Genomic DNA, 20,860 nt, shown 5'->3' with positions numbered 1-20,860 from the left:
ACCGCGAAAGTGCTGGAATCGGGCTTCTACTGGCTGACAGTGTTCAAAGATGCACACTTATGGATGAAAGGTTGGGATGAATGCCAACGAACTGGGAATATTTCCCGCCGACATAAGATGCCTATGAACCCAATTCAAGAGGTAGAAGTGTTTGACGTGTGAGGAATCGATTTCATGGGGCCTTTCATTAGCTCATATAGCAACAAATACATACTCGTAGCTGTAGACTATGTGTCGAAATGGGTGGAGGCTACATCGCTCCCGACAAATGATGCTAAGGGGGTAATTGGTTTTTTGAGAAAGAACATATTCACCTGATTTGGCACTCCAAGGGCGATAATCAGTGATGGAGGCACTCACTTCTGTAATCGAGCCTTTGCAAATCTGTGAGAAAAGTATGGTGTACGCCACAAAGTTGCCACCCCATATCATCCACAAATGAGTGGGCAAGTATAAGTGTCGAACAGAGAGATAAAGAGTGTTTTGAGAAAGATTGTGAATGCTACAAGAACGGATTGGGCAAGAAAGTTAGATGATGCACTCTGGGCCTATCGTACCGCTTTCAAAACTCCGATTGGTATGATGCCATATAAATTGGTATTTGGGAAGGCATGTCACCTACCAGTGGAGTTAGAGCATAGAGCTTTATGGGCACTGCAACAGTTGAATCTCGATATAGAAGCTGCGGGCACAAGTAGAGTCACAGAGCTGCACGAGCTTGATGAATTTCGTTACCATGCTTTTGAGAGCACAAGATTATACAATGAGAGAATGAAAATAATGCATGATAAAAATATTCTTGAGTGGAGTTTTAAACTCGGAGATAAGGTATTGCTATACAACTCAAGGTTGAGATTATTCCCGAGTAAGTTGAAGTCACGATGGTCGGGACCATTTAGTGTGGTGGAGATTCACCCCACCGGAGCCATAGAGATTGCTGCATCAAATGACTCTCGCATGTTTAGAGTCAGTGGTGCCGATTCTACGGCAGTGGGTCCGGGATAAGATAACTAATTGGCACAAGAGGTTTCCCAAGAAGAAGATGAGGACGGAGGCTCAAGTGTGGCTTAAACTGATAAATGCACGGCTACTACCGTGCAATCATGACACACTCATTAGCCGTGAGGGGACCTGTGTGCTCTACTTCCTCATGACGGGTCAAAGGGTAAAGGTGGGTCATCTAATCCGCTACCAGATGTCTGTAGTCAGAACAAGTAAAAAGATCGATCGAATGCCATTTGCCAATTTTCTAACTCAGTACTTAAGACACGAGGAGGTTGAAGAGGAGCCAGAGTTTGACCACACCATCGATCAGCCCCTACGACAAACAAACATCACTAGCCTTCAGCTGAAAGAAGAGACTGCCATGACATCATTGACAAGTACCGAGCACAACGCTCGGGATGATAGTTTTATGGCCCATCTCTATGGGATGATGGATTTGCAGCTAAGGATAGGAGGTCGACAGGACACATCTGAGGAGAGGACTAAATTGGAGCACCAGTACCCGCTCAATGCTCATGCCCAACAGCTGGTTGGGTTAGGAGATGGATAAAGGCTCCCCAATGATGAGGATATCAACACACCAGAGCAGTCTGAGGTTGATCCAGAGCAGTCAGATGATGAGGGAGATGATGATGAGGATGATCATGATGAGGAGTGGAGAGCATCAGAGATGAAGGCGTTGCTTGATCAGGGAGTTTCTTTACACCCTACTCATTTTTTCGTGTTTTGTCATTTTGTGCATGCACTGAGGACAATGCATGAGCTAAGGTAGTATAGTAATTCCCCCTTGGTTTTTCTTTGGGCCGCAGTTCTTTTTAGGGGCTTTTAGTTGAACCGGGTATAGTTAGTTTTAATTTTTAGGAGTAGAAACCACGAAGCTATGCATTTAATTGTAGCAATATCTCTTAGCTTTGTTATGCTTTGAGAATAGTTAGTACTATGGTTGTGACGCTCAGGCTCGGTTTTTGACTCTCGCATAAGTACCTTAAATCGTAGATTCCTAATTTTGCTTAACTGCTTTGACTGGAGTGTCGCGATGAAACCAATCCTAAGTGGGTTATGTGCCATGTGTGTGTGAGTTTTGTATGTATTCTGTGCATTGCATTTGATGTCTAGAACTTGCCCTGTGTGTGTGCAAAGCGAAATAGTAGTCTTGTTCAGTATGAGAAGTGATATAGGCATTTCTTTGTTAAGCCATATATATATAGTTTACCCACCTAAAAGTTATGTAACGTAGTTAACACCTTTGAGCCTGTAATCCTGTTTCTTTGGCAACCGCACTACAAGCCTTATCCAATTGTTTGAAGTAACCATCTATTTGAACCTTTTCACCTCTAATGAGCACTTGAATTGTTATGAACTTTGTAAAAGTTAAAGTGTGGGGTAGTTGGTTTGATTTTTGCGTGGAACTAATGAAATAAGGAGAAAGGTAAACTGTTTTGAAAAAAAAAAGAAAAGTAAGAGCCGCTTGAATTGAAAAAGAAAGAAAGAAAATAATAATAATAATAATAATAATAATAATAATAATAATAATAATAATAATAATAATAATAATAATAATAGTTGTATTGCTGGGAAAAAGAATATTCTTTGATAAGTGGCGACTCTTAATGTAATTATGCTTAAAGAAATATGGGGTAATATAAATTGAAGTGAAGGTGGAATGTTTGGTTTGGCATAAGTATGGGATGTGTGTCAAAGTATATGTACTTAAGTGCTTAAGGGAGGTGTAGTCACTCATATCTAAACGTATCCTACCCGACCCGCAACCTACATTACAACCAATGAAAGTCCTACTTGATCTTAGACTGGATGAACTCGATTAGTAGAGTATTACACTACGGGCAAGCCTATGGTGCATCATTTGTGGCATATGAATGTTATTTTTGAGAGCGAGTGAATTTTGTCTATCTTGAGTTCCTATGTTCTTAAAGTTCATTGTGTGTGGAACTAAGCTCTTTGATTGAGTGAGGGCACATGATTCATGAAGGAAAGGTAATGTTATTGACATCCATGTTAGAGTAAGTAAGTGAATTGTGAATAAGGCATGGTATTTGTGAGTCGAATCTTGAGCCAAGGATGTCACACTTGTGTACTTAAACTATTTTATTTTTTTTAAAAAAAATTCTTGGTGTAATGAGTTAGGAGAATTGCTTAAAAAGGTCGTGTCTATAAATGTAGTTTGATTGCTCGAGGACGAGCAATGTTTAAGTATGGGGTATTAATGTGTGGCTATAATTCTATAGTTTTGTACATTATGTGCCTTGCATTTTACATGCTTTAATGATAAATTACACTTTATTTGCGCATAATGGAATCTATTTTATGTGTAGGTGAATTGGAGATGAAAGTAGAGCAAAATAGATACTTAAACGTTGAAAGTGTGCTCGAGAACAGTGAAAAGGAGAGACCTCGCGAGGCCAGCCAAAAGCCAGGCTGAAACAGGCTTTAGCCTGGCGAGGCCAGGCTGAACCAGGCTTTATCCTGGCGAGGCCAGCCAAAATCCAGGCGTTAGGCTTGCGACGGCAGGCCTGAGGCCAGGTCCAATCCGAGTTTTGAAGACTTAATTCATTTCTGGGTTTGACTAGGACTTGGCCTACATGTTTAGGGTTTATTCTACACATATAAATAGACCTAAAAACACCACTTGGAGGGACTTTTGCAGCCAGAGGCAAGAAGAGCTGGTGGAATCACCTGTTGGGAGTTAGAATCATCAATTTCTATATCTTTTCATCTTTACTCTGTATTTTAATTATGCAAAATATTTGGGATATTATTACTATGAGTATGAGTAGCTAAATTCCTATCTAGGGGTTTGATGGAACCTATTGAAGGATAATTTTCTTGTTACATTAATATAGATTTGCCGTAGTATTTTCTCTATTTATTCAACTATATTATTCTTGTGGTTGATTGAAGGGCCCTCAATTAGCTGTGCATATTTAGTATGTATTACTCGGGAGAGAGTGCATATTTAGGTAGTTGTTGAACAACATCACTCCTAAACTTATATGAGGGATCAATACGGAGGTTTAAAGGTGGGTTTAGGGATAATGAAACCTTGATGCGATCTGAGTAAGTTGTACTTAATGCCAGCTAGCGTAATTCATGAGAATATGCCTAGTAAATTATGGTAATTACTCGGGAGAGAGTTACGACAGTTGGAGTGCTCATGGTCGATAGAGAAGACTTAGGCAAATTTGTAGAAAACGTAGCAGAAAAGATTCCGACAATAGGGAAAATCACAACCTTAGATCATTCCAATTCTTGTTTACAACCCGTTCGTAGTTAGTTGTTAATTATTATATTTTCATTACGTAATATTTAGTTAATAAAACCCAATCTGTTACTTAAATATTTCTGAAGATTGATTGTGTGAATTTGTGCGAGTCTAGTAGCTGTGTTTGATAGGTTAATTCTCTGTGGGATTCGACTCCGGACTTATTAGCCGGAATATATTTGCAACGATCACTTAGTTCTTTTTTTAAGGCATAGTTGGGCGTGATCAAATTTTGTGAGTTCTGATCTTATCACTGAACCCTAACTCATTGTAGTTACTGGATTCACAATTAAATATTTTTACATATTTAAAGGATTTTCTAATACAAATACAAGGTTTAAGCAAAAGTTAGTGGGTTCGTCCGAACCCGCAGCTACTACACTACCTCTGCCCCTGACCGGATTGTCATACTTTTGTTCTTCAGGGATTACTCTATCGGGCCAGTAAAGTGTTCTTGGAAATTTGTAACTTCAATTTCGATCAAACCACCCCAAATCTGCTCCAAATAATATCAATTTTGAAACAAAACTTCCAAATACCAACACAAATAATGCTCAATCACCAATTTAGCCGAATAACACTAAATCAAAGACTCGCTTTGTCTTCTTCGAACACTTTCTAAGGTTCAACAATAGAGTTTTGATATTTTTACAATAAATTATCAAAATCTGTGTCTGAACTAAAAGTTCAAGAACAAATTACCAACATTCAAACAATTTTAACAATAAATCGATCATTATCTTTTATTTTTCACCATAAAAAATAGAGAGGTTCCGCCAAGATCATTCCCTTTAAGAGTCAGGACGTGCTAAATTTCATGATTCTTTTATATTCAAGTTTTGGAGGGTAGAGTTACCCGTATTTGTGCTAAGGTAGGAGATAGCAAATACTCATAGAATAATCGCGTAAGCTAAACCAGAATATTACAGTTGTAAAACTTTATGGTTACCAGTCTTCGACTATTTGAGTTATGACAGGGCACAACTAAACAAGGTTATGCTCCCATAATACAATTTTAACTACAATACACAAAACGATATGTGTTTTTTCTTTGTTCTAAATTACATGATCCTATTTTGATCCATAGTTGAATAATCACCAAATATTAATTTAAATTTTGAAATAAAATCTATGGAAGTACTGGCGCCATATAGTTATTTAGCTGAAGACCTTCAAGAAGATACAGACAAATGTCTCTGTAACCAAGATAAATGTCGGGGATCTTAATTCCCATTTCTCGCCCAAAAGATTTTTATCAGTTTTGGGCTGGGCTTAGTAGAGATTTGGGGGTGTTCTCTAAAGCTAGCCCTATTTAAACTAGCTTTTGGATCTATACCCGGTTTTGGGGCTGGTACCCTGTATTACTAATGGAAAAATATAACCAGGGGTTGGTACCCAGTATTACTGACGGAAAAATGTAACCAAGGGTTGGTACCATGTATTACTGAAAAGGAAATGTAACCAGGGGCTGGTACCCTGTATTACTGAAAGGAATGTAACAAGGGGTTGGTACCCTGTATTACTGAAATAAATATAACCGGGGATTGGTACCTTGTATTACTTAAAGGAATGTAACCAGGGGTTGGTACCCCATATTAGTGAAAGGAAATATGTAACCAGGGGTTGGTACCCTGTATTACTGAAAGGAATGTAACCAGGGGTTGGTACCCTGTAGTACTGAAAGGAAATATAACCGGGGGTTGGTACCCTGTATCACTGAAAGGAAGTGTAACCGGGGGTTGGTACCTTGTATCACTAAAAGGAAATATAACCGGAGGTTGGTACCCTGTATCACTGAAAATGAGTGTAACCATGGGCTGGTACACTGTATTACTAAAAGGAATGTAACTAGGGGCTGGTACCTTGTATTACTGATGAAATGTAACCAGGGGTTGGTACCCTGTATTACTGATAAAATGTTGAATCCCCCTAAGCAAAAAGCTTCTACCAGAGTTAAGCTACGAAAAGCGAGAATGGGCGAAGAGTACTTCTACGCGGAAATATGAGTTGAATCCCTTTGGATGAAAATGTACTACTCGGGTTAAGCTACATCAAACAACCTGAGCAAAGACTACTTCTACCCGAAACTATAAGCTGGATCCCCCTAGGCGAAAAGGTTCTACCTTGGTTAAGCTACAAAAATGAGAGGTATGAACGGTAGTGATGCATGCTAAAAATAAAGAAAAGTGGAGATTTTGAGGAAACTTACTTTTGGTGACATTAATCCTTTAGAAATCGCCATTCTATACTGCTTTGTTCCTGCTGCAAATAAAGAAAAATCGTGAGATTTCAAAGCGGTGATTGGTTTGTGGACTTGATACCATGAGTAGCTTGAATTTACGGCCACTATTGTCGAAGAACTGATTCTGTCAATGTGGTACCGAGATGCTCGGATACTCTATATCTCTTTCTGGAGACCTTGGATTTCTTATGTTGCCCCCACTGTTTCATACCCGATGTCTATGGTATTGCTGACCCTTATCCCTAAGTCAAGGCAATTGTTTTATTTAAAATCAAACTTAGTTGTCTTGTACCTAGTACCAGTTTGTGTCTGAAACGCTTATCAACTTTTCCCATAAAGCCAGTCTTGCTTAGGTGAGCTTTTGAGTTTCTTTGAGACACTTTGCTCGTCTTATCAAAAGAGATCACAGATGGATTCATGCCTTCATCAATGTCGTATACGCCCCAAATTGTGCTCGGTATTACGGGAAAACTGTAGTCAGTTTTGCAACTTTTCTTTGCTTCGGTTTTGATGCAAGGTTAGACCGAAAGGGACTCAAAGAAAAATTATGGGGAAAAAATAGAAGAGCAATTGAAAAGTGAAAAATAAATTATGTCTAAACAAAAGGTGTCCCTTCCCGGGAGAGGAATAAGGAGACTTATCTGGAGGTATGTGCCAACTTCAATGAATCATGACATGTATTTTGGACTGGATGCCTGATTCATATGAGCTGTCTAATTCTCAAAATCCGTCGCAAATGTTCATCTTGAAACTGTTTTAGTCGTGCTAATGCCGGAGTATCAAAAACCCTCGTGCAGCCAGTAATGCCCTTTGTGGGTTTTCGCTAACTGGCCTCTCTCATTTCTCTACTCACCGTCGCTTTATGGTGCCCATACGGGTTTTCACTAGTAAGTCTCTCTTATTTCTCTGCTCATTGTCGCCTTACGGTGCCCATATGGGTTTTCATCGGTGAGACTCTTTTTTTTTCGCCGCCCTTGACTAAGATATCGCATACAGCAGGTTGTTAACAATCTTGGCATGGTGAGTTCAACATTCTCAGAGATCGATTAGAAGGTCTTAACGGAAAAAGGGCAAAAATATCCTTGAACTGAATTACAACTTTTGGGAACCATTTTTACTGAGAGACCGTGACAAATAAAACAAGCTTCTGCCCCAATTTTGGAGTGTTGGGGATATGAATTTTCTGTTGTGATGGGACCAAACCCAGGGTAAGGCTGCCTACGTATCCTTTTCGGAATCAGGCCGAACGTAGTTCATTGACTCAGAAGATTTATTTTTTTGTGCTTTTACAAGTACACGAGTTCCAAATGGAGGGAAAACAAAGAAGACAAATATGGCTTAAAAGGGTTAACAAAAGAGTGACACCTATTTGGGGTAGTGAGCAAAGATAGCCTTCAGTATCTTGATCTGAGAAAATCATGCGTGAAAGTTCTGCAGTGGGTATGTATCAAACATAATATATTTTGACTGCATCTGCGTTAATAGTCATGTTTGGTACCCGTCCTTCTTCATCTACCAAGTGCAAGGCCCCTTTTGGAAACACTTTCTTGATGATGTAGGATCCTTGCCAGTTCGAGGCGAATTTTCCTTTAGCTTCTACTTGGTATAGAAGGATGCGTTTCAAAACGAGCTGGCCTACCTCAAAGTGCATTGGGCGCACTTGCTTGTGATAAGTGCGTGCCATTATTTGCTGGTATAATTGGACAAAACACACTACTGCTAGCCGTTTTTCACCAATCAACATTAGATGTTCTAATCTGGTCTTGACCCACTCGGTGTATTCAATCTCTGATTCCAAAATGATTTAGAGAGAGGGAATTTTGACATCAGCCGGTATTACAGCTTCAGTTCCATAAACCAGCAGATATGGAGTTGCATCCACAGATGTGCGAGAAGTCGTGCGGTATCCCAAAAGAGAAAAAGGTAATTTTTCATGCCATTGCCTTGACCCTTGGATCATCTTCCTAAGAATTTTCTTGATGTTCTTGTTTGCCACTTCAACGGCTCTATTAGATTTTGGACGGTAAAGGGGTAGAATGGTGATGCATAATTTTAAATTACTCGCATACCTCCTTCATCAAGTGGCTATTTAGATTGGCTGCATTGTCAATGATAATGGTCTTTGGGATACCAAAGCGACAAATGATGTTGGAATGAATAAAATCTACCACTGCTTTCTTGGTGACTGCTTTGAAAGTGATGGCCTTCACCCACTTGGTAAAGTAATCAATGGCGACAAAAAAAAAACTATGCCCATTTGAAGCCTTTGGCTCGGTTGGCCCAATAACATCCATTCCCCAAGCAACGAAAGGCCAAGGAAAGGACATGGGATGCAACACCGATGGAGGCAAGTGAATCAGGTCGCCATGATTCTGGCATTGGTGACACTTGCAAACAAAACTGAAGCAATCTCGCTCAATAGTAAGCCAATAATACCCAGCCCGTAGTTACTTCTTCGCCAAAACGTATCCATTCATGTGAGGCCCACATACCCCCGAATTCACTTCACTGATGATCCGCCCAGCTTATGTGGAGTCTATGCATCTCAACAAATTCAAATTTGGGGTCCTTTTGTACAGGATTTCCCCATTTAGAAAGAAACCACCGGCGAGCCGCTTTATAGTTCTTTTTTGATCTCCCATGGCATGATTTGGGTATTCCCTTATTTTCAGGAATCGTTTTATGTCATGATACCATGGTTCACCATCTGGTTCTGTATCAATAGTATTGCAGTAACTGTGTTGATTCTGAACTTGGATTTCCGATGGATCAATATGAATGTTGCCTTGATAAGGGAGCATAGAAGCTAAGGTAGCCAAGACATTGGCTAGCTCGTTGTGAAACATGGGAATGTACCTGAACTCTATGGACTTGAATCTTTTGCTGAGGTCTTTCACACGTTGTCTGTATGGAATAATCTTGATGTCCCGTGTCTTCCATTTGCCTTGGGCTTTCCGGATAAGCAAGTCAAAATCTCCCATAGCCAATAGTTCATGCATATCCAAATCGAGGGCCATTTTTAGACCCATGATACAAGCCTCGTATTCTACCGTATTATTGGTACAGAAGAACCGAAATCGAGTTGTTGCAGGGTAATGTTGTCTAATAGGTGAGATGAGGATTGCCCCGATCCCAACTCCTTTAATATTGACAACTCCATCAAAATACATTTTCCATGCATGGTTGTTGTCCGGAACTACTTCCTCTATTGAGTTGACCTCTTCGTCTGGGAAGTATTTGCTTAGTGGCTCATAGTCATCATCGACTGGATTCTCTGCCAACTGATAAGAGAAAGCTTGTGCTTTCATTGCGGTGCGAGTGACATAGACGATGTCGAACTCTATGAGCAGAATTTTCCACTTTGCGAGCCTGCTAGTGGGCATTGACTTTTGGAAGATGTACTTCAAGGGATCCATTCTGGATATGAGGTAAGTAGTGTAGGAAAAAAGATAATGCCTCAACTTCTGAGCGATCCAAGTCAAGGCATAACATGTCCTTTCTAAAAGGGTATACTTAACCTCATAATTGGTGAACTTTTTTCTCAAATAATAGATTGCCTAATCCTTTTTGCCTGTCATATCATGTTGCCACATAACGCATCCAAAGGAATTATCCATCACCGATAGATGCAAAAACAAAGGCTTTCCAGGTTCAGGCGGGACCAATATAGGGTGTTTTGACAGATAATCTTTGATCCTATCAAAAGCTTTTTGGCAATCTTCCATCCACTTGATAGCAGCATCCTTTTTCAGCAACTTAAAGATGGGCTCGCACGTGGTTGTGAGCTGAGCAATGAACCAACTAATGTAGTTCAACCTCCCGAGCAAACTCATGACTTTAGTTTTGTTCTTCGGTGGTGGCAGATCTCAAATGGATTTTATCTTAGATGGATCCAATTCGATGCCTCTCCGACTGACTATGAAACCGAGGAGTTTCCCAAATGGAACTCTAAATGCACATTTGGCTGGATTGAGCTTAAGGTCATACCTTCGCAGCCATTCGAGAAACTTTTTCAAATCGCGCACGTGATCATCTTGTGTCTTTTCTTTATGATGACATCATCGACATATACTTCAATCTTTTTATGCATCATGTCATGAAAAATGGTAGTTATGGACCTCATATAAGTTTCCCCTGCGTTCTTTAAACCAAATGATATAACCCTATAACAATATGTACCCCATGGAGTAGTGAAAGCGGTCTTTTCTGTATCATCCTCATTCATTTGAATCTGGTGGTATCCGGCATAGCAGTCCACAAAAGATTGTATCTCATGTTTTGTGCAATTATCTACACAAATTTGGATGTTTGGTAAAGGAAAGTTATCCTTTGGACTCGCTTTGTTCAAGTCTCTATAGTCAACACATACTCTAGTTTTCCATCCTTCTTCGGCACATGCACAACATTTTCCACCCAGGTGGTGTATCGGACGGCTCTGACCACATTAGCGCTCAATTGCTTCATAATTTCCTCTTTGATTTTATCACTCATGTCCATTTTAAATTTTCGTTACTTTTGTTGGACTGGTGGAAAATCAGGATACGTGGGAAGCTTATGAACTACTAGATCAGCACTTAAACCCGTCATATCATCATAAGACCAAGAAAACACATCTCTATATTCAAATAAAATTTGAATCAAGGCATCTCTATTTTTTTGTTCAGTGTGAATGCTTATCTTTGTTTCTCTGATTTCTTCATGACTTCCAAGGTTAATTGGCTAAGTTTCATTAAGGTTGGGCTTAGGATTGTTTTCAAATTGTTCCAATTCTGTTTTTATTTCCTCAACAACCTCATCTTCATCATATTTAACTTCTTGATGCATTACTTCAAAATTAGACAGTTTTTTAAGATCTGGGCATGAATTCTGCATGCATGTCATGTTATTAAAGACGACATTAACGAAATTGAAATAGAAACAAAATGACAGGAATTAGAAAAAAGGAAAAGATACAAAACTTAATACGAAACTGAATTGCATTTTTATTGAATTTGAAAGGATAGAAGGGTTAACATCAAAACAAAATAAGCAAACTGAGATGTTTGGATTATAACCCTGAAAGTAACCCAAATACAAAAAGGAGGTTGCAAAAGCAAACTACCGAGACTCTTTCTCTAGCCTGGATCATATTCACTTCAGAAAACATCTGGCTGAAGCTATGAAAAATTTCATCAATGTTTTCCTGCGCCGAGGAATTTTAACCCTCTTGGAGTCGTGACTTGAAAAAAGTGTAGAAGATGCGAGGGATTGGTTTCTACAAGTCCCACCCATGATTTTTGCGGTGTTTGGCTTTGTCTTCATCCGTTTGTCTTGGTCTGAAACCTAAGCCAAAAGTACCCTTGTTATTGAACGGAGAAATGGGTTCCGAAATTTCTTGCAAGAATGCCCCCAAGCCTTTTCCAGGCTCATAACCTTGTTTCAGTATAAGTGCATCCACCATCATAGATGTGGCGGAAAGTCGAGGATGCATAATAGGCTTTCCTTCATAAACAGCGTCCACAACAACCACTTCAAAAGCATGATAGACAATGGACTCACACCCTTTTTTTGCATCAATACACGTGATTAATAGGTCTTTATAAATGGATGACTCATCTTCTCCGTGAAAAATAATTTCTTGCATGTCATGTTTGAACTTCAGCATCTGATGCAAGGTGGATGGCACAACTCGTGCCATATGGATCCATGGCTTTCTAAGAAGAAAGTTATAAGAAGTTTCCATGTCCACTACTTGGAATACAATTTCAAAATCAACCAGTCCATTTGTCATGGTGAGGTTAATCTCCCGAAGGGTGTCTCTCTCTGATCCATCAAAAGCCCGGATGCAGACATTACTGGGTCAGATTCTATCTGTATTGATCTTCATGCTTTGCAAAGTAGAGAGAGGGCATACATCTACGCTCAATCCTCCATCAACTATGACTCTCTTTACATAGTGCCCCTCACATTTGACAATCAGGTGCAAAGCCCTATTGTGCCTAGCTCCTTCCTCGGGGAGTTCATCATCAGTAAAGGAGATTCTGTTCACCTTAAAAAATCTGTTGACCATCTTCTCTAACTGATTGACTGAGGTCTTCTCTGAGACATGTGCTTCGTTCAGGATCCTGATTAATACCTGGGCATGCTCTTCTGAATGTATGAGCAGAGATAACAGAGATATTTGAGCAGGACTCTTCCTCAGTTGGTCAATAATCGAGTAATCCTGAACTTTCATCTTTTTCAAAAACTTCTCCGCCTCTTCTTCAGTGACTGGCTTTTTTTATTGGCATTTGGCCTTCTCTGATTTGCTTGGCCTTCCTCAATTCTTTCGGAGAGTAACACCTCCCCGATCTAGTCAAACCTCCAGTTTTCCCCACTTTTTCAATGATTTCCTTGCCTTTGTAGGTCACCACAATTTTGTTGTAGTTCCAAGGAATGGTTTTCGTGTTTGTCATATGGGGTTGCACAATGAGTTTGATTATGATCGGCTATGTTATGCCTTTTACTGCCCTGATTCTGCTTTGTGATGGGGCGGCCTCCCAGGACATACAACCTTGAACAGTGGATTGGACTTCCAATCTCGAGATTTTTGGAGCAAATAAAGTTGCCTTCTATGAGCATTGGGCGCCTTTCACAATCAACGGCATATCTCGGCTTGGACTTACTTCCATTCCTATTCCTTCTTGAATCAATCCCATTATCATTCCTGCTTGACCAACCGGCTTGCATTCTTGATCACGGCCAATCATTCCTACGAAATGAACATCGTTGTATGATGGCAACGGGTTGTTTGTAATATTAGGAGGGTCTTCGCCATTTGTTACCACAATCAACTTTTCCGCGATGAGTCTTTTTGTGGCTCTTTTCAGAGTCCAACAATCGTCAATGCTATGCCCCGAGGCACCTGAATGATATTCATATATGGTATTTGCTTGGAATCCATGTGAATTGGGATGCGTATGGTAAGGAGTGATGGGTCCAATCACGCCCACCTGCTTCAACTTCTGGAATAGACTGGAGTATGATTCAACCAATAAAGTGATTTTTTCCACCGGCCTGTGCTCTTGACCATAATCCTGCCTGGGACGAGCATTGTAGGGTGTCCGAAAATTTTGCTGTTGAGATCGGGGGAATGCTTTTTTTTTCAATTCTGATCAACTAATTTTCTAAAGCTGGTCAATGTGAGCAAGATTTCCAAATGATGTCGCAAGTAGTACATTAGTGAACATGATGGTGTCAAAGAGGGTACCCGTCTTATACGGACCCGACCTCTGCGCGAGCTTCGCTAAGTCAAATACACATGATGCAACAAAACGATCCTACTAGGGATAATCGGGCATGTGGCTTGTTCTTCTATGTTTTAAAAATCCTATAGGATGAGGTGTATTTAGACTGGCCATAAAACGAGCGGATAACTCGAGTTGGGAAGGGGTAGCATACTAGGAGCAATACTTCTCCAGCTTAACTACTAGACCCTCTCCGTTCTTAAACATTGGTGACTAACAATCCATTACCGGGAGCCCAGGCGCACCGACTTTATCTCAAAAAGAATGGGGCGTGTATCCACGATTCTTGGGGTATATTTAGAAGACTCAGAGGGAGTGCATGAGAAGACAATTTATATGTATAGTTCATCAATATTAAAGCGGTAAAAAGCTGACAAGTAGCACATTAGGCCCAAATAAATCACAATATATACACAAATTAATAAAGCCAAATAAAGTCAATGTACAAGATCGAATTCTTGAAATACCCAGCAGAGTCACCATAGCTGTCACATCCCTTTTTACCCTAAAAAAGATATGTGTTTTATGGATTGTGGGTTAAAGAGTTTTTCCAATTAAAATGACAAACTTGAGTATGGATTATTTTATTTACAGAGTTGCCACTTGGAATTGATTTTTTTTCTTTTTCGGTGTTCCAAGTCACCTTTTATTTGAATCCCTAGTCAAAGAAAGGTTTGACTCTATTTTTATCGGTCTGCAAAAATAAAGTTTGGGTAAGAAATTCTATTGACCGGGGAGAGGGTGTAAGGCATTCCTCGAGCCCCGTGGTTCTAGCACGGTCACTTTATTGACTTAAACTTGGCTTGAATTAATCTTGGACAAACTATATTTTATTGATTTTTCATGTTTTACTTATCCGCTTTTATTGCTTGATTATTGAAAAAATTAAAGAATTTTCGAACGGTAAGATGTCATAACCACACTACGCAAGCGAATGCGTGATTGAGATAAAATTAATTAATTTTGTCATAATAGTGCTACACAAGCGAATCCGCAGTCATGACAAATGATTATTAGCACGTTATTATTATTATTATTATTATTATTATTATTATTATTATTATTATTATTATTATTATTATTATTATTATTATTATTATTATTATTATTATTATTATTATTATTATTATTATTATTATTATTATTATTATTATTATTTTATTATTTGGAAAAAAGTTACTACAATTGTGCTTTGAGAAAATTAATAAAAAATTACTACCGCGCTAAGCAAACGAATTCGCGGTTAGCCAAGGATTAATTAAATTAGAAATTAATTAAAGCTATTAGATAAGGTATATGATTATTGAATTTATTTATTGAGCATTAAATATCACTACGCAAGCGAATCTGTGAGCGAAAAGATTAAAACGCGCCTACTAATTGTCTAGCGTTTAAATTAATTACTAAGGTTATTAAGTCATCAAATTATTTTAGTTACAAAAAACTGATTTTTAATGAAAATTAACTAAGTTTGGGCGAACTTTGATGTTAAAAATAAAAGGAAAAGGGGGGCCAAGTTGTTGACCCAAACCAAGTGGGCGTCTCAATTCAATTCTTCGGAATGACAAGGAGTTAAGGGTGAATGACACAGTTATCCAAAAAATAAAACTATTTACCCTTACCTACCCATTTATTTTTCTACCCATCAAACTAATTACATTTCCTACCCATAATAGTTTTTATGGGATTTTTTTTCTTTTTTCTCCAATTCTTTTTTATTTCTATGCTTCTTTTCTTTTTTTTCTTTTTTCTTTCTTTTCTTTTTTTCTCTTTTATTCATTTATTTTTGCCCAAATCGTATTATTGTTATTTTTACCATAACTTATTTCACATTCAAATTTGACTCCTTTATTTTTCTTCTTTTTATTTATTTTCTTTATTTCTTGTTCCTTTTCTAATTTCACGTGATTGCCATGCAAACCATGATCTCCTTCCCTACCAAGATCAGTACACACTCTACCATTAGCAATAACACAACCAGTTATGGAGCAAGAAAACATAATCTACGACCACCAAATATCCATATATACTAGTTAGAATAGAAATGATAATAAAATATTGAAAAATGCAATAATAATATAAGTAGCAAAAAAGACTTCTAATACCATATGATACCAATATGGTATACATGTATACCAACATAGTATATGATTGCTCTAGAATATTGCTACAACTATCTGCGACTATACTACTGTAACAAAACATTAAAGGATGCAATAAAAGTATGAGAAAATTATATGCTCACGTTGCAAGCTAAATATTCACAAAGCAACTTGCTCATTCCGTATACTAACATGGTATATAGTTGTATGTGGTCGTTCCAACAATTGCTTATAACTATAAAAATTATTACATAATACACATAATCTATGTTCACCGTACATAAAAAAATTCCAGCACTGCAAATCATGTTCATATAAATAATTTCAGAATAGAATTCTATTAAAAATGCAGCTAAAACAACCAAAAATGTTCAAACTACCACATGATACCAATATGGCATATAACTATATCAGCATGGTATACAATTTTACTTGTTAATTTCTGGCAACTATATGACTATACTACTATTACATAACATACATGCATATAGAGAAAAATAAAAAATAGTGTATCACATATTAATATAATAAAGTATTTCAAGATATTGTACTATATTACTATTATTAAAAGAAAATTAAATAGTGTACCAATTTAATGTAGCTGATACAACCAAAAAAAGAATTCAACTAGCATATAATACCAATATAGTATATAGCTATACTAATAGGGTATATAGTTGTACGTGGTCGTTCATGTAAACATAAACTTTAATTGCCTACCAGGATCTTGAACATGATAATCTTACACAAAATCGTACAGAAAACATACCTGAATCGTAAGCCATCATCGTAAAGCGGAAGCATTAATTCAGATTGGTTTCTCGCCCCTTGCCCTAGCTTTCGTTACCGCCGATTTTAGTGATGGAAGAGAGAAAAATAAAATACGGTAACCCTAATGGGTGGAGAGAGAACCAATTTATAGAGGTTCTCACTTAATCCGGTACGTCCATCAAGTAACTGAATGGACGAATAGGATTTGATCATTAATTAAATATTAATTATGGGCTTTAAACCTATTGGGCCACATACACGTAGGAAAAATAACTTATATTCTCCCCCTTGGCCCAATAATCACATAATATTAATATTTAATAATATAGATATTAGTTGCGCATAAACAAATCCCTTATATAACGTCCATCATAAATACCATAATACGATAAAATACTAAATGTGAGTTATGGCGGTTATATATAATTTGTCTACATACTCCCTTCCGTATAGTACAACATTAGCAGCTCATCGTACCAAGTCCATAAGCTATAAAATATAATGGTCCACAATAATGTCTCATTGAGACTTATCCTGTAACATCTCAAAACAATAATGTGTATACCATTATGAGAAACAGGAATTATTAATGTATATCGGAAACATATAAATGAGCTAAGAGTGTCAAAACATCATAAATACATCAATCATAAATACAGCCAAGACCCATTCTATGTACATGTTCTTTAAATAGCTTTGGCTGTAAACCTTTCGTTAACGGATCTGCAATCATGAGATCGGTTCTAATATGATCAAGTGATACTCTTTGTTTCTGAACTTTCTTCTTGACGGTAAAGTACTTTAATTCCATATGTTTGGCACCTTTGGAGTACTTATCGTTCTTGGAGAAGAATACTGCTGCAGAATTATCACAATAAATTTTCAGCGGCTTGGTAATAGTGTCGACAACCCCAAGTCCTGAAATAAAGTTTTGCAGCCATAATACATGAATTGTGGCTTCAAAACATGCCACAAATTCTGCTTCCATCGTGGATGTAGCAATGACAGACTGTTTGGCACTCTTCCACGATATTGCTCCTTCAGCTAATTGAACAAATAACCAAATGTAGACTTTCTAGTGTCAATACATCTAGCGAAATCTGAATCTGAGTATCCAACAACTTCCAAATGCTTGGATCTCCTATACATGAGCATGTAATCCTTCGTTCCTTTCAAGTACCTCAAGACTTTCTTTGCAGGTTTCCAGTGATCAATTCCTGGGTTACTCTAATATCTTCCTAGCATTCCGACCGCAAAACTAATATCCGGTCTTGTGCAAGTCTGAGCATACATCAGACTACCAACAATTGAAGAGTAAGGAATTGATTCCATTTCCTTCCGTTCTACGTCATTCTTAGGGCATTGCATGAGACTAAATTTGTCCCCCTTTTGAATTGGAACAATTCTTGCTGAACAATTGTTTATATAAATCTCTCTAGAATTCTTTCGATATAGCCTTTCTGAGACAATCCCAATAATCCTTGTGATTTATGATGGAATACTTCTATTCCTATCACATAGGATGCCTCACCCATATCTTTCATTTCAAAATTCTTACAGAGAAAATCATTAGTCTCACGCAATATGCCTAAATCATTAGCAGCAAGTAGAATATCATCAACATATAGGACTAAAAATATAAACTTGCTCCCACTGATCTTTTGGTATATACACCGATCAACGGTATTTTCCACAAATTCAAAAGATGTTATGGTATCATTAAACTTTATATACCATTGTTGCGAGGCTTGTTTAAGTTCACATATTGACTTCTTCAGTTTACACACCATTTGACCTTTTTCTTTAGTTTCGAAACTCTCAGGTTGGTCCATATAAACTTCCTCCTCGAGGTCTCCATTAAGAAAGACAATTTTCACATCCATTTGGTGTAACTTTAAATCATAATGAGCCACCAAATCCATAATAATTCTTAACGAGTCTTTCTTTGAAACTGGTGAAAAGGTCTCTTTATAATCCATGCCTCCTTTCTGAGTATAACCCTTGGCAACAAATCTGGCTTTGTGTCATTTAATATTGCCATTTGAATCGCGTTTGGTCTTAAAGACCTATCTACACCTGATTATTTTAGAACTTTCTGGCAATTCAACGAGATCCCAGACTTTATTGTATTCCATGGATTTTAGCTCTTCATTCATGGCATCAATCCATTTGTCAGACTCATTACTTTCTATGGCTTGTGAAAATGAAACTGGATCCTTATTAACACCAATGTCAAAATCTGACTCTTGCAAATAAACCACGTAGTCATCCGAAATAGCCGATTTTCTAACTCTTTGAGATTTTCTTAATGGCATTTCTTGTGGTTCATTTGTGTCAGATATTTGTGAGTTAGTTTCTTCATGAAGCGTTTCATCCAAATGTTGCTCGGTATTGTCAAAGTGTTCTTCAACAACTAGAATAATATTTGGTATTTGTGTGGAAGTAGGCACATTCGTGGGTAATAGAATATTGACCCTCACCTCTTTTGTTTCCATACTTTGCTTTTCAACACTCCCACTAAATTCACCATTCTCAATGAATCTTGCATTACCGGTTTCAACAATTCTCGAACTATGGTTTGGACAGTAAAACACATACCCTTTAGATTTGTATGGGTAACCAATAAAGTAACCACTTACTGTTCGAGAATCTAATTTCTTTTCTTGTAGATTATAAACTCTAGCGTCCGTTGGGCAACCCCAAACATGCAGGTGCCTTAAACTAGGTTTCCTTCCTGTCCATAGTTCAAAAGGGGTCTTTGGAACTGCCTTACTAGGAACCCTGTTTAATAAATATACAACGGTTTTAAGAGCATACATCCAAAATAATTTGGGTAATGAGGAATTACTCATCATGCTCCTAACCATATCCATAAGTGTTCGATTACGCCTTTCTGCAATACCATTTTGTTGAGGTGTTCCTTACATAGTATACTGTGCACATATGCCATGTTCCTCGAGGAACTTTGCAAATAGATCTGGACATTGTCCCGATTCATTATATTTTCCATAATATTCACCACTTCTATCTGACCTAATAATTTTTACCTTTTTATGTAATTGCCTTTCAACCTCATTAACAAATACCTTGAGAGCATCTGTTGCTTGAGATTTTTCTTTCAGTAAATAGTGTATCCATAACGTGAAAAATCATTGATAAAAGTGATAAAATATTTTTCTCCACTAAAAGATGGAACATCAAAGGGTCCACAAATATCGATGTGTATAACTTCAAGAAGCTGGGTGCTTCTTGTGGCACCTTTCTTACTTTGCTTGGTTTGCTTTCCCTTAATGCAATCCAAACATATAGTAAGATCAGTAAAATTTAGATTCGGAAGAATCTCATTCTTTACTAATCTTTCTAACCTTTCTTTGGATATATGACCCAAACGTCTATGCCACAAGTAAGTAGAATGTTCATCTAGTGAACTACATTTAATTCCAATATTATGTTGAACATTAAGAAGGGATTCAGAAAAACCAATATCGAGTTTCAATTTATATAAACCATCACTAAGAAAACCAGAACCATAAAAATAGCATTCTTATATAAATTAAAATATCCATTTTTAAACTTTAAATCAAATTGAAAGAGAAATAAAATTCCTAGAAACTGAAGGTACATAAAGAGTCTATAATAGATCAAGGTGACGTTCAGTCTCCATGATCAAACGATAAGTCCCTATGCCTTCAATTGAAGCCTTCATACGATTTCCCATGAACAAGAAATCCTTATTTGGATTTGTATTTCGGATCGTAAGGAATCTCTGCAACGTAGTAGATACATGAGCAGTTGCACCAGAATCAAGCCACCAAGTATTATTAGGAACTTCTATTAAATTTGATTCGAAACATACAAAAGCACTAATTGTACCTTTCTTTTCGAACCAAGCTTTACGTTTCAGGCAATCTTTCTGATAGTATCCTTCCTTGTTTCAGAAGCGACACATATCTACCTTATGTTCCTTCTTAGCATCCTGTGGAGCTTTAGCAGATGCTTTCTTCTTCTTGAACTTACTGGACTTCACTTTAAGTTTTTTACCAACTCCTTGACCCATGAGATTAATTGAATGACTCCCTTATTTCTTAAGTCTTGACTCCTCCTGAGTAAGCATACTGAACAATTCACTAACATTCCACTTATCCTTAATAGTATTATAGTTAATTTGAAAAGGTCCATACTCAGGAGGCAACGA

General features: G+C 37.6%; 2 protein-coding genes across 2 annotated transcripts; one reads left to right on the top strand and one right to left on the bottom strand.

The window, feature by feature from the left end:
- Window positions 1-582: 582 nt before the first annotated feature.
- Window positions 583-1,005, top strand: LOC138910228 (uncharacterized). Its single transcript, XM_070201454.1, has one exon. It carries the CDS (start codon window positions 583-585, stop codon window positions 1,003-1,005), a length of 423 nt encoding a protein of 140 aa, XP_070057555.1.
- An 8,047-nt stretch (window positions 1,006-9,052) lies between these two features.
- Window positions 9,053-9,943, bottom strand: LOC138910227 (uncharacterized). Its single transcript, XM_070201453.1, has one exon. It carries the CDS (start codon window positions 9,941-9,943, stop codon window positions 9,053-9,055), a length of 891 nt encoding a protein of 296 aa, XP_070057554.1.
- Window positions 9,944-20,860: the final 10,917 nt, after the last annotated feature.

Source organism: Nicotiana tomentosiformis, chromosome 4 (assembly GCF_000390325.3).
Source record: "Nicotiana tomentosiformis chromosome 4, ASM39032v3, whole genome shotgun sequence".
Lineage (NCBI taxonomy): Eukaryota > Viridiplantae > Streptophyta > Magnoliopsida > Solanales > Solanaceae > Nicotiana > Nicotiana tomentosiformis.
Note: the sequence above shows the minus strand (reverse complement) of the source record. Positions and strands in the feature narration are given on the sequence as shown.